Here is a 15,514-nt window from a genome sequence, read left to right on the forward strand (position 1 = left end):
TGTAGTTAAATTTTGATGCAATTATTCTAGATAAAAGCCGTGGTCTCTAATCCCAGCTGAAGAACCCTTGTTAGTGATTAAATATTTGGATGGTTAGCTTTTCCAAAAGCTAACTACTGGTGTTAATAAGCTTTTCTCCAACATGAAGAATTTGATGTATAGCATTATTAGTAAACTTCATTGATTTCATAATTTCTCTTTAAACATTGCTTGAACACTTAGTAACTAAAACATGTTGTTTTCTACTCTGCAGAAATCTTTTTTTAAAACAAAATCATTTTACAGATTGTTTTACCTAAAATATATTTTGTAACTTCCCTAATTTGGAACCTTAAGGGTATGTTGGGATTTTAATTCTTGGATTTTCCAGCCAATGTAGACTTTTGCTTGGAATTATGGGAATTGCAGTTGTAATGCTATATATCCCAAAGCAGGGAAGGCTGTTATATAACAATATTTATATTCATCATGATGCATTCAATTTGATGTATTTTCAGGGAAAGTAGCAATATTGAAGGAAGATTTGCAGAAATATCATAATCGAGACACGTGGTTTCAACTGCAACATGTTGATGCTGATTCAGAAGTACAGGTGAGATTGTCTCTTCCATGGTCTTTAAGATTATGGTGGCTGTAACAATTACAAGAAAAATGTTCTTGGATCCCATTATTTTTGTTGCTGAAAATATTATAGATCAATGTAACTGCATAGAGCAGGGCTTTTCAACCAGGTGGTACGCGACCATCCTGGTGGCAGCAATGCACAAGTCTGAGCGAGAGACGGCTGGAGCTGCAGGGCTGTCAGGGCTCAGCGGAAGCGCCAGGATCAGCACTTCTTCGGGACTGTCAGGGCTCAGTGGAAGTGCCAGGATCAGCGCCAGACTCCAGCACCAATCAGCTGGAATGTTGCAGCATGATTTACATTCAGATACTTGGCAACTGATTCATATTTATGACGGTCACAGTATCCCAGGGTCATGTGAAGTGACCAAAACCTGCTGTAACCACCCAGCAGATGGGGGAAATAAAAGCCAAACACCTCCCACCCGACCCCCGCAGCCAATCCTCAACAGAAATGCTCACAACAATGAAAACCTTGGACAGGAGGAAGAGTGCCGCTGGGTGGGCAGGCAGGTATCTTGCTCGGTTGTGGCTTGGGGGGCACTTTTTTCAGTGCCATTGTAACTTTGAATAGTCACTAAGCGAACTGTCGTAAATTTATTTATTTATTTATTTATTTATTTATGAGACTTATATACCGCTTTAAGTGCAAGCACTCTCTAAGCGGTGTACACCAGTAAGCAATGTATATATATATTTACATTGCCCCCGACAATCTGGGTCCTCATTTTACCTACCCCGGAAGGATGGAAGGCTGAGTCAACCTTGAGCCGGTGAGATTTGAACCGCTGACCTGCTGAATACAGTCAGCTAAAGTGGCCTGCACTCTAACTGCTGCGCCACCTCGGCTACCTGTACTTTACCATTTTTTTCCTTTTTTTTTTTTTTTTTGGTCATCAAGTTTTTGATACCTTGCTAGGTGACTGGTGGTACTCGGATACTGCCATATCCTAAAAGTGGTACAATGGGTGAAAAGGTTGAAAAGCCCTGGCATAGAGGTTGTTTCAGTCAGTGCCTGGATAATTATACCTGTATATGTATCCCAAGAAGTTAACTTTATAAAAATTTGCTGTGCTGTAGTAAATATACTATGTTAACTTGGCATTTGTATCAGCGGAAACCACTATATTTCCTTCCAAGTGGAAAGAGGAAATATTACGAAGTCTCAGATCATTTGTTTGACTTTTGTTAAATAGTAGCTATTGCTTATAAGTGATATTCTGTGTGACATAGAATAACATTTGGAATTTACTTGATAAGGTTATCAATTGATCAACTAGTGATCACTGAGACACATTCATGTAGATCCGTGGTGGTGAACCTATGGCATGCAGAGCTGCTCTGTGGGCATGGTGACGTCGCCCCAGGCCTTCAGTCCCATCCATGAGCAACCTGCATCAATACTCGCATAGGGTAAGGTTGCCATGCCCACCCCCTACAGAACCACCAAAGCTGTAGCTCAGGGACCCTTAAATTACGGCCCAACCTGTCTTTTTATCCGGCCTGCCTCAACCTCCTGGGCAAGCCGTCCAATCGGAAGGAGAGTGTGGGTGGATGGTGGCGAGTTGGTGGGAGAAGATGTTTTTTTCCAATTTCTCCCTCGCACACCCAAGGATGCACGCATGCTTTGGCCACGCCCCCTTCCTCTCCTCCTCTTGCCTATTTGTGTTTTTACCTCAGGGCCGGGCTGAGAGGTTTAGGCCTCGCTTGCAGCCTCGGCCTCACTTAGGGCAGCCAAGCCTGTGATGACGATGCCACTTCTGCTGCTGCTTCTGAAGCGGGTCCCTCACTAGGCGCTACAGAACCCGACCCCAGCTTCTGCCACTGCTGCTGCTGCCGCCATGCCAGCCAAAACGAAACAGGTGCCGCCAGCCCTCAAAATCACTCCCACCATAGCTGAGGGACCCAGCCCTACCGGTGGTTGGAGTGGGGCTGCTGGAATGGGGGCGCCGGTTATGGGTCTGAGGGGAGTGGGCAAAGGGCGAGGTATTTATGAGGGGTGGCTGGGGTGAGTGAGGAAAAAAGGAGAATTTGCTCCTGGAAGGTTATTTCGGGGTTGTGAGAGGTTGTGTGGAGCTGAGGCGATGAAAGGTCAGGGGAGCCGCCAGGAGGGAGGATGCGGTCAGCCTTTGGAGGAGCATCCCGATCCACAAACGGGTGGTGGTGTCGCATCCAGGTGAAGCCCCAAGAGGTAGGCAAAACTGGAGATGGTGGAGCAGCTCGGAGGAACTGGGAGTGCCGATGCTGGTGGTTGAGAGAAACTTCATTGGCCTTTAGGGTTCAGGAAATGGTGGAGGAAGGATGGGGGCATTGGGATGTGCCCCATGGGAAAGAGGAATGAGGTCCTGCCAGGCAGGTTCTTCTGCTCTGAGATTGTCCGGAATGCTAATCAAGGAGAATATTTCTGGCTCAAAGTTAATATGAAGGGTCCTTGGGGGGGGGGGGGTTTGTCTCTGAGGATGGTGGTTTTCAGGACCCAAAATGGGATAATAAGTGAACTAATGATGTTACCTAGTTTGGGTCATGAGACATCTACATGAAAGCCATGAAGCTCAGAGAGAACCAATGAACCCACAACTGCCCTCCTCCTCCTTTTCTTCTCCTCTACTCCACAAACCCCATTCTCTTCTGGCACTGCTGATATTACTTACTTTGGGTCATGAGACGTCTGCGAGAAATGCTGAATGGAAATGGCACCCCTGCCCTGCCCCCTGCCTCGCCTCGCCTCACCCTGCAGGACAAGCCTCCTGCCTACGATCCCACCTGCCAGAGACCCCCTAGATCTCCCCCAACCATGCCCAGCCCCCACAGGCGTCCTTCCCCACAAACAACATCAAGGTGGCCACACCCACCCAGTCTGCCATGACCACTGCAGCCATTCCCACCCAGTGGCTACACCTACCCAGTGGCCATGCCCATCCAGTGGCCATGCCCACCTGGCATCCAACGATAAATAAGTGGGGTTTGTGTTGCAGTTTGGGCACTCGATCTCTAAAAGGTTCGTCATCACTGATGTAGATGCTGGACAAATCATATTCAGAAGGAGAATAGACACTCCAAAGTCATCCTTGTTTCACCTGAACATGGGGGAAGAGTCTTTAAATTAAATTAAATTATTTGGATATGTTTGGAAACATTGTGCCTGTATCCAAGTAGACAATAGTCTTGACATAATGGGAAATTAAGATATGATCTACAATGTCAAAACAGATAAAACTGAATAAATTCACACTTAGATCCTTGTTTATTTAACAGTTATTTAAACAAACCATAATTACATGATTTTAGCCATGTCGAGGCACAGTGGATTTTTAAACATATTTCCAAAGAACAGTAATACAGGAAGACCATATTATATGTTTTAGTGCATCCCCCTCCTCATTTTACCTTTCAAGTATACTGAGGCTGACAGCTAATCCTTTTAGAACATTTTTGAGGTATGCATTAAACATGAAAATATCTATTTTACAGAATTAATCTCATCTTAAACTCAACAGTTTTAGTATTCTCTAAAATCCTTAACCATTGGCTTGTTAATATGGAACACACAAACTTTCTGTACCAAAGACCATGCAAACAACTTTTTAAAAGTTTTTCTCTTTTTTCCTTTAAATTCCAGTTTTTCTATGTACAGTTTTTTTCACTTACCTTCACTTTAATAGTTTCATTGCATTTAAAAGGGCTTTGTTATACTTCTAGAAGCAGGAAATACTTATTAAATTGGGAAATTTAAAATACAATGATTTTTTTAAAAAACGTATACTATTTGATATGAGAAAGTTCTAGAATTTAATATCTGTTAGGGATGTAGCAGCCTTGTAGTGAAACAAAAATATTAATGATAAAACAATAGCTTATCCTAAGTGTTTTGAATACTTTTAAGTATTCAAGTACTAATTCAGCTATGGATCAGATAATTATGGCTGGAGAGCTTATTCTATTTTTAGATACTTTAGTAGATCTTAATATTGTTCCAGATAAATCTAATATTTATACATGGGAAATGTTACAAGCTTATATTAGAAAAAATATAATAGCATCAACTTTGTGAACTCTCAACATTCCTCTTTCTTTTATGTATTCAAAATGGACAGTGATTAATATTTGTATGTATTTATGTATGTATATATCATGCACATATGTGGTACGTATGCATATGAGTAGATATATACTTTCTTTCTAGAGCAGACAACAGAATTTAATTTTTAATGTGGGCCAGTGTGCTCATAGTAAAAGATGACAAGAAAGGTTATCTTATCTATAAGACAGTTTATAAATCTTCCACAGCAAGAGTACACTTTGTTACCATTCCTTATCACAATTGTTTCTAACCATTTCTTAGAATTTCCAGTGGCATCTGCAGCAAAGTACAATGGTACCAAAATGATCACAAGCATATAATAATATACTGTAGCTGCATAAATACTGCAATTATATACGTGCAGTGCGGTATTCAAACACACTTGACCTACATTATCATTGCTGTAGTTTACAAAATCTCCTACCTTTTAACATTTGTTAGAGTCTACTAGACTCCTTACTTTTAACAAAACCAAGCTGTTTATCAAACTACATCTTTCAGGAAACACTAGACATTACTAAATCAATTAAAACATGACAAATGTTCCTGATGGTTGTTTGATTAAGTGGGATTATACTTTGTTTTTTATCCTCTGTTAGAGATTTATAATAATGCTTTTTGAATAAATTTTTTTCAACTTTCTTTAATGAATTGGGATTCCTTGAACTTTAGTGTTCAAAAGTATACAAACTAGTGATGGTATTAGCTTCGATTGTATGGCTTCTGGTAACAAAACATTCAGAAATTAAATTGAAACAAGCTTGGAGAGCAAACCACTGCCAAAAGCGTCAGATGTATTTATTTATCTATAAGACCACTCCCTTACAGTTTGTGACTTATTCATTTACTAATTACTTATTAGTTTACTAACAGATATTTTAGGTACAAATTCTGGGAGGGGGAAATTAAATCACAATGATAGTTTTGAGCAGACATGAGCATTTTACGGCCCCTGAGCAACATCTGCATATTTGGTTATTCATTTCCAGCTTGCGTGAGGTCAGTTGGAAATTAGAAGTCAAATGTAGATAAATGTGCTGCAGGGGGCGCGAGAAGTTGAGTCGGTCTAGCTCTGTGCGATCGCCATGCGGTCCTTGGCTGGGGCTTGCTGGAGGACAATGAGAGAAAGCGCTTTTTGTGCCTGCTGTCCACTTGCCTGGAGCAGCCTAAGGAGTTGATGTAACAGAGTTTGAGGACATCAATTCAGGCTACATTGGTTTGGCCCTCGACAACAGTCCCAGTTTTTCAAGTAGCCCCTTGAGAAAATTAATTGCCCCTCTTGGTTTTAAGGGATGCTTTTGATATGATGCAGTTCAAATTTTGGCAGCAAGTGTTGGCCAAATGTATATTTCTTTGGTTACTAATTGGATTTAAATATGCAGTTCTGATTCATTTGCCAAGCTTAATAATTCTTCATCTATCAAAATGCTTCAAGGATGTCTTTTAGTTTAATATGGCGTCAACTGGCCTGTCTTAACAGGCAATCAAAGAACATTTGGACCATAAAAATAGTTTATGTGGGCAAACAGTTATTATATGCAAGTGATATGGTATGTTTAATTGGTAATTATGTTCTATACCAAAATGTTCTAATTTAGTGTAACAGTTTGGTGAATTACTTCAGGCATGTCAAACTGCCGGATGAGTCATGCTGAAACCGCGCCCACCCCATTGCCGGCAATGGGGAAAAAGTCCCAATACATCTCGTGACATCACATGACATTGCGAGTTTGACATGCCTGAATTATTCAGTCACATACGTCTTCCATAATCTAATGTATTTATTGAAATGTGTTAAAAAAATTAAACCTTCATTTAATATATGAAATATCATGGAATATCATGTCTAGCCTTTGGGTCAGTTGTGGCCCTGGACAGCTAGTAACGCAGCCCTACAAAATCTAAAATTTTAACACTATTATATGATGGATATATAGGTAATCCTTGATGTACTACTACAATGGAGCCCAAAATTTCTTTTGCTAAGTGAGACATTTGTAAGTGAGTTTTGCCCCATTTTATGACCTTTCTTGCCACAGTTGTTAGGTGAATCACTGCAGTTGTCAAGTTAGTAATATGGTTGTTAAGTGAATGGCTTTCCCCATTGACTTTGCTTGTCAGAAGATCGCAAAAGGGGATTACATGACACTACAACTATCATAAATATGAGTCAGTTGCCAAGCATCTGAATTTTGATTACATGACCGTGGAAATGCCGTAGTGGTTGTAAGTGTGAAAAATAGTCATGTCACTTTTTTCAGTGCTGTTGTAACGTCGAACAGTCACTAAATGAAATATTGTACGTTGAGTACTACTTGTACATCAACTATATTATATATTTAGTATGCGGCCCAAGATAATTGCTCTTCACTCAGTGTAACCCAGGCAAGCCAAAAGCTTGGACACCCATGATTTAGATGCATTAACATCTAAAACTCATGAATTGCTATCACTATTGAAATGTCTTTTGATTTATTACAAATTCATTGTATTTTGGTAGATAATTAAAGAATATTGTTTAAAATATATTTAGGTTTAAGTATCAGATAAATTTGAATGAATGTAAAACAGACTTTTGTAAAATAAAACATTTCTCCCTTTTTTCCTAGCCTCCTGTTTTTTATCTCATCTCCTTTGTCTATTACAGTGTTAGAATTTAAATCAGAATACCCTTGATATTATTTTATTTACACCACTTTATAAAATGCTATCTTCTGATACATCAAAATAGCCCCGTCAACTATTATTTTTGCAGCATATGTAATAGTTATTAATACATGTTAAATTGGATTTGGAGTTAGCTAATATAACAGCAGGAGTTGAAAACAAACACAATGTTCATAGTATTTATTTCCTGTGAGACATGAGAAACCTTCTTTGTCTTGTGAAGTGAGTCAATATTTATATGGCCTTTATGTGTTGCCAATAATCACTATACGATACACAAGCAGATGAGAGACTTACTTTCTTGGAGACTGCTGAGTATTTATAACACGGCTCCTTCTATTTTTGCAGTATATTACAAAAACAAGTACTATTTAGGACATGGATTTTAAATACTAATTATAAATGCTAGGATATTTTTATTCAACTTATCACTTCCTCTATTTTTGCTCCGTAAAAGCCAGCTTCTTTATGTTTGGAGCTTGATTATAAATATTTACTTCAAGTGGTTTGCATTATGTTATATTCTTATATTTTATGGTTCTATCTCTCTGATAAGGACAATTGAAAGGACAATTTTGAATTTGTGCAGTGTTGATAAATACATAAAAATATACCATATTTCCCCGAAAATAAGACCTATCCCAAAAATAAACCCTAGCTTGATTTTTACGTGTGCGCCTAATCTAAGCCCTACCCCCAAAATAAGCTCTAGTTTGGGGCGAGGCGCATGCATAAAATTCAACCTGTGGGGAGGGGTTGGAGCTGCCCCACGCACCACACCCCCACTTACCTTAGGATCGCTGCAGCCAAGCCTTCCATATCCTGACACCTGTCACGCTGCTGATTGAATTTTTCTGTGCACATGCTACGTGGCACATCACAACAAGGTGCCTCGTGGTTCGTTACACCAGTGCCGCTGCTCATGGCAGGAGGCCACATGGCTCATTGCGCTGGTGCTACCGCTCATGACGAGACTGCATGGCTTGTTGCCCCAATAGCGCTGGTGCCACCGCTCATATTCAGGCAGTGGTGCAACAGGTGTCAAGGCGTGGGAGGCCTGGCTCTGGCGGTCCTAAGGTAAGCGGGTAAGTCATCCCCCAAAAATAAGACCTGGTGCCTCTTATTTTTTGGGGAAACACGGTATTTATCATTTAGGTATATTTAGTCTGAAAATGTATAGATTGCTTATAGGCAGCTTTGAAATAATTTTAAAATGTTTCTAAAATATTTAATCTAAAAGCAATGGTTTAAACAACGTAATGTGCAATTTGTAATGATTTATATAGAGCACTGACTAAAATAGTTAATAGGAATTCAAAGTCTCCATTGCATTCTGTCATAGTTAGCTTTATAATATTAAATGATCTGAAAGACTAACAATGTCTTTACTGTTTAAAAGATAACAAACTACCTCCCAACTTACTGTCCCTGAAGAGGCTATTTCAGAGCTGGGAATAGGGTTGGTGAGATTACCATGAAATTATGCAAAGTGAGGCTGTTCTTACTCATTGATGGTAAAAATTGCTTATGTTATTTGACTGACCTTAAAAAAAATCAAGCATGGACCTGGTTGGTGTTTGGATGGAAAACATTCCTGGATCTATAGATTGGAGTGGGAAGTAAAGGAAAACATCCTAAAAGAGGGCAGTACCAATTATTTCCACAGTGTTGATAAGAAAACTATATGGATGTATTCATATGGTCACCAGAAGTTGAACTAGATTTAATGGATGCTTTACATGTTATCCCGTTGGCACTTCTGAGATTTATAAGAAAGGTTTTTATTAACATTAAATCATTTTACAAAGACAATTCTTCCACTCAGTTGTAAAGTTATTACATACTGTATATATATCAAAGCAGCAACACTTGTCTGCAAATGTTGTATTCTTTTGATGGCCATTCTTATTAACATGAACTCTCAGTTCAGTTTAGAGCTCATTCTAAGATGATGCAGATCTGGGTCAGATATTGGAAGACCTGGGAGACGGGAAACATTCCCAGAAAATTCCATGTTTTTCAGCAGGTTAGAGTAGCGTATAACCACATAAAAATCTCTGTGCTTCTTCCTTTAGTATGGGATATTTATGATATATAAAGGATTCATAAAATCTTCAATATGCCTGATCTGTACATTCATAATACTGCAGTCTTAATATAAAAATGGAATAAAAAACAAATTAATGATATGATGACATGTCCAGATTGACTTTTTGATAAAATGAGAAGTACAGATTCCAAAGGCTTGAACCTTGAGAGATCTAGCTTCTTTCCCACAATGAAATTGCCTGTTGTGAATAGCTCACAACAGCCACCTGCATATTTAATTACTGGCAGGAAGGATGTGGGTAGAATACAAAATAGACTTTTCACTGATAAAAGCAATGGGTGAAGCGAAATGCTATTGTATACAATTCCAGTGCTCACTTTTTATTAGGTACAATGCTGAAGGTGCCCCATATGAATTAATTAGGCACTATCCTCCTGATCAGCCCTTCCTGGATACTCAACAGATCTGGATTCCAAAATATGTCTGTCCTTCTGGTGTATCTTCACACTTTTTTGTCTCCAGGCCTGAATGTCTAGGTTGATTTCAGAATTAGTGTAGATCCGTGAGCTAAAATGTGAAAGAGAATATGCTTCTCCGTGTTTGGAGAATTTTTAAAAGTCTGTTTTGGAACTGGTCATCTGGCCACAATAATCTGTAACCTGGCATAGAGTAGGAGTCACACTTTTATATCATTTTGGCACCTCTGGAATCAGATTTGTTTGTACAAATGCTACAACCCATAGTCTCAAACCCTATGATTTAATTTGATTTCAAGAATATTCTTCAAGGAATGAATAATCTAAGAATATTTAATTTCCATTCTCAGAATTGTAAAGTAACTTGATGTTTTCATAGAAATACAGTTATCAAGGAGAAAATTATAATTTGCAATGAGCACACATCCTTTTTTTTTAACCGTTGGTTTAGGTTTTAGGTTTTTTAACTATTGGATTCTAGGCTATGTCAAAAGAATGCTCTGCAGAAGTTGAATATCAAATGGGCACTATCATGATTGGATTATGTTTTATATTTCTGATTGGATAATATACTCATTTTTATGGCAAGGGTAGAGCATAAGATAGCCCATTTTCATGGGATGCATTTCAGATCACAGGCTGAGAGGTTTAATTTAGGAATCTATAAATGGTTAAAAAAATAGTGTGACTATAATTCAGTAGCTCCTTTAACAATGCTTGTTCAACTGATTTGCATGTATCGAGTAGCAAGCAGCAGAGTTAATCATTTACAGAGTTCAGAAAGAGTGCTGAAGTGTAACCACAGACCATGTGAAAGTGAAAAAACACTATTTCCAGGCAAGCCTCTCCCCACCCAGGAAACAAAAGGGTGTGACCATTTCCTCTAATAAACAACCATTTTTTATAGCTCTTGTTTTCTCTATTCCCAAAGAAATGAAAAAAATATTGCATGTCTGTTCAACTGTAAGAAATGTTACATTATAAACATGCTGTGCTCAGGATCCCTTGAACCTTTGTAGCGTTCAAATCTACCAACTGAAATTAATTAGAATGCTGTGCCCCTGTTTTTGAACCTATTCAGTTTCGGTTGCTAATTCAGACACTGGGTTCACTATGCTAATATATTCCTATGTACTTACTGTGAATTGTATCCAATCCAAGCAGCTGTAGAAAAATTTATATTAGTAGCCAATCATGTGATGAGAGTGAGGAAGTCTTAAAATGTTTTTGTTCAATAAAGTTCCAGAAATGTACTTTGATAGAGTTTACAACACAAACACATGTAACTTCAGGAGAGCCTCCTTTAATCTGAATGCACTGGAACAGTTTGCCTTGCAAATCAAGTACTGGAGTATTCGCATTCATTCTAGAGTGAGAATATGGTCATTTATTTGTATTTTTCCTGTGTGAGATGGGCATAAAGCAGCCAGTGATCTACTTTAATTGCTTATCTGTCCTTTGAATGAAACTGTGCATTGCAAATTGAATAGATGACTAGAAATTAAATCTTTAAATTTACAAGACAGGAGAGAGGCAGTGAGGTATGTCAGTGATAGGCTACTAATTTAACAGGTGCCTTATTTTAGCAAATAGATCAGAAGATTGAAGGCAAGGAAGCAGGATTGGCATCACAATGCAAAATGGAGGTTAACCTATATCATTTCTCTCCCTGCCCCATAAAAGAAGCACCAAAGTTAAAGTTTGGGGGGGGGGGAAGAAATGTATTGCAAACATAAACTACCTTGTATATTCAGACTTATTATATTCTTCCAGAATGAGAAATCTTTTATGCTGCTGATTTACAGTAGTAATTACACTCTCGTTCGGAGATTAGGGTATTGGAGCAGGACAAAGGAGACCCATGGAAGCTTTCTGGGTAACTATGGGCCATTTCTCTTTCAGCTGTATGTGTGTCACAGTGTTATGAGAGAGAAAACAAATGTTCCTGGAGCTCCTGAAGAAAATATGGGATACAAATCTAGCAAGTAAACAAGCAAGTGAAGTCAAAATTGGCATCTTTTTTTTAAAATGCAAGGAATACATTCTGTTTAAGATTATTTAATTAACTGTGTAATCATTAAATTGCCCTCCCATCTCATTCATTTCCGCTTGCTCTGTTGTCTCAGTGAAATCAAAACTAAAATTTCTAGCCTCCAGCACAGTTTATCTGACGTCGTAATGTTGTTCCTTTTACTTTCAATCTTTTTTTTTCCAATTCATTTGATTTTTTTTTCAATTTTTTTGCAGACAGCACAGAACATGTGCTTGCAAGAACCTCACATTGTCATGGTCATGACTCACTAGTCTGGTTTCAGGCCTCTAAGCTACAATAAAACAGTCCCTTAAGCAAGATTTGACACAGTGGTTTTACCAGTAATTTAAAGAAGCCTAGCTAGTTAACCTCCACTGTCAGCTGCCTTGCTGGCAGCAAACCTCTCCAAAAGATCAGCAGATAGGGTCAATTTCAGGGGCAAAATGCACTGGTTTGCTAAAACCATAATTTGTCTGGCAAAGGCAAGTAAGTTCAATTAAAAAACCATTTTGAAATAATATTGATTGATGTCTTTTGCAGCATTAGCTTAGTGTGTTATCATCATCATCATCACTTGTATGCTGCCTGAATTTCAATATCTCTGGCTGTTCACAATAATCAAATAAATTGCAATAAACTCAGAAAACAGAAAAGATAATGAACAAATAGGAGGCATAATTTTTTTGTGACTTGAGTTTATGCCCTAGTTTCTAAGTGATCCAATGTAATAGTGAATTCACTGACTTTAAAAAAAAACAGCAAGAGGACGCACATGGTTGCTAGTTAGACTAGATGCTTTATGTGCCTGATCCATAGAGGATCCATGGACTTTGGTTGTTACAGTATAAAAAAAGATGTTGAAACTCTTAGAGTGAAGAGAAGAGCAACAAAGATGATTAGGGGACTGGAGGCTAAAACATGAAGAATGGTTGTAGGAATTAGGTATGTCTAGTTTAATGAAAAAAAAGGACTAGGGGTGACATGATAGCAGTATTCCAATATCTAAAGGGCTGCTGCAAAGAAGAGGCAGTCAATCTATTCTCCAAAGCACCTGAAGGCAGAACAAAAAGTAATGGATGGAAACTAAACAAGGAGACAACTATCCTAGAACTAAGGAGAAATTTAGAACAATAAATCAATGGAACTTTACCTCCAGAAGTTGTGGAGGCTTTTAAGAAGAGATTGGACAACAATTTGTCTGAAATTGTATAGGGCTTCCTGCTTGAGCAGGGGGTTGAAGACCTCCAAGCTCTCTACTAACTGTTATTCTGTTACTTTGTTTCCTGCAGAGTTTGCATAAGTCAGATGTACCACATATCTGATCAGAGAATGTAGAACAGATCTGTGCATTTTATGGCTCCTGGGCCACATCCGGCCCCTTGGCTGTCCCTGTCTATCATGTGTGGGGTCAGTTGGAAATTAGAAATCAAATGTAAATAAGCACACCATAGGAGGCAGGAGAAAAAATCAAGTGGGGTCCAGCACTGCACAGTTGCCATGTGCTCCTTCAGTTGGCAAGAAAGTGGTTTTTCTGCACCTGCGCAGCACTTGTCTTTCGCCTGGAGGAAGCGGTGGCAGTCATTGCATGAGTGGACCCAGCCTCAGCCACCTACCACTGTCTCAGTCAAAGTGCTTTCTTGTGGGCAAGTGGGTGGAGTACAGCCTGGAACTGTTGGTTTGGCCTTCCACAACAGTCCTAGTTTCTTCTCTGGCCTTTTGGGAAAATTAACTACCTACCTTTGATGTAGAAGGTTGAATGCAGATATTAACTGATCCAATTAAAAAAGAAAGATCTGGATTTGATAATTTGGAGGAGAGTCAGGGAGTCTATCATGAAGCTAAGTTCAGATAAGATGCTTACTGTTTATTTTTCTTGTCTTGCATGTGCTGATAAAAGTCCATAAAATAGAGCCGATTTTGGCAATTCTCTCAGAACTGCAGAAGCGCTACAAGAAAAAGACTTTAAAATTGAAACTTTGGCTGTTTTAGGGTTGGGCTACTTCCGGAACACTACAAATTACAATTGTTCTGGAAGATAGAAAAAACCACAAAACCAGTTTACTTGGCATGTTTTGAAATTAAAATGGAACCCTGAAGTATTTCATCCTGGAATAATGATGTGCACAACTAAAAGCAAGGGGTTGGACTCAGGGGCTCCAATTGCATTTCCTATTCTACTTTCATTCTGGAAATGGTCACATAGGAAAATGCATGTGTTTGAAAATGGTATCTCTACAATGTCCATCTCAGATGGTTATAGGGCAGATTACTTTAAAAAAATGTAATTATATTGTCAACTTTGAAAATGAGCATGGCTGCAGCCATTTTCCATACTCATTTTCAGTTGACACGCAGCATGGAGGGAGGGAGGTTTACCAGGTGCTTCGCTAGACTAAATAGATTTTCTCCCGTGGGAACCAAGGTCATCGGTTGCTCCCGGAACTGAATCCTTGAAATGCCTGAGTAATTGTTTGCAGTTATCATCTCCACATGCCATTGCCAGCAGTCTGTATTGGACTGAAGCACAAATATTGAAATTATGTTAAAATTTAATCCTCTCTCTCTTCAAATATTATTCTTGTATGGCAGGTATACACAGGGAAGAAGGAAAAGGAGTAGTTGTGTAGGCTGTTCCTCAAAGTTACAACCATTGCAGCATCCCCATGTTCATGTGATCAGAATTCGGGCTCTTGGCAGTCCACCCACATTTACAGCTTCAGCATGTACTTCAACTCAATCCATCTGCCCCTCTCTAAGCAGTGCAATCATGAACTATTTTGCCTAAAGACCATTTTGCTTAATGATGGAAGTTCTGGTCCCAATTAGGGTCATAAGTGAGGACTACCTGTAGAGAGTCTTCACAAAAAGGCCTCTAGTGAAAAGTGTTGCCCTTCTACCCCCATAGAGACTGACTAGAGATGGGAAAGCATTGCATTTATCCTTCTATCTTCCTTGTAATTAAATCTATTTATACAAGGGATGTCCAGACGGGGTTTCATATTCAAGATGGCAGCTGTGAGGCAGACATCATCTTTACTTTTTTGACAATCCTTCAGACATCTCTGCACAAGGAGAAAAGTTTATGCTTAACAGATAACAACAACCAAGTACAGAGTTTCCTCATTACTGACATTGTGCATTTCTTCATCTTTGTCTGCATGTTATTGGCAACAATTGATGGTGTAGATTGAGAGATGCAGCATGATGGACATCAATGTTTCCTAGATGGGGGACATGACATCTAGTTATTTTGGTGGGAAATATTTTTTTTTCTAATTGATAATATTTTATTTTATTATCTATTTATTTATTAAGAAAATTTATATGGTTCAACTCACAGTGACCCCTGGAAGTTTACAAGACTAGAACCCAATAGAAAAACCAATAACCCCCCCCCCCCACACACACACACTCCCTTTTCATATATGTCTGGACCTGGGTTTATTGATTTTGAGAAGTTTAAGTTTAATTTTTTTTTAAAGGCTACCTGTTTTGAAAAAATAAGTAAAGTTACACTTGTATGTGTATGTATGTATGTGTGTATATGTAGGTAGGTAGGTAGGTCTTTGGTTATTCGGGTTTTCTCC

General features: G+C 38.8%; 1 protein-coding gene across 1 annotated transcript in view; it reads left to right on the forward strand.

Moving 5' to 3' along the window:
• The window catches only part of RASA3 (RAS p21 protein activator 3), a 148,775-nt gene that overhangs the window by 74,384 nt on the left and 58,877 nt on the right, over positions 1-15,514 (forward strand). The window contains exon 4 of the mRNA XM_039349133.1: positions 498-592. Coding sequence (XP_039205067.1) covers positions 498-592 — 95 coding nt within the window. The remainder of the gene's footprint in view (positions 1-497; positions 593-15,514) is intronic.

Source organism: Crotalus tigris, unplaced genomic scaffold (genome assembly GCF_016545835.1).
Source record: "Crotalus tigris isolate CLP2741 ecotype Arizona unplaced genomic scaffold, ASM1654583v1 scf7180000018227.753833, whole genome shotgun sequence".
Lineage (NCBI taxonomy): Eukaryota > Metazoa > Chordata > Lepidosauria > Squamata > Viperidae > Crotalus > Crotalus tigris.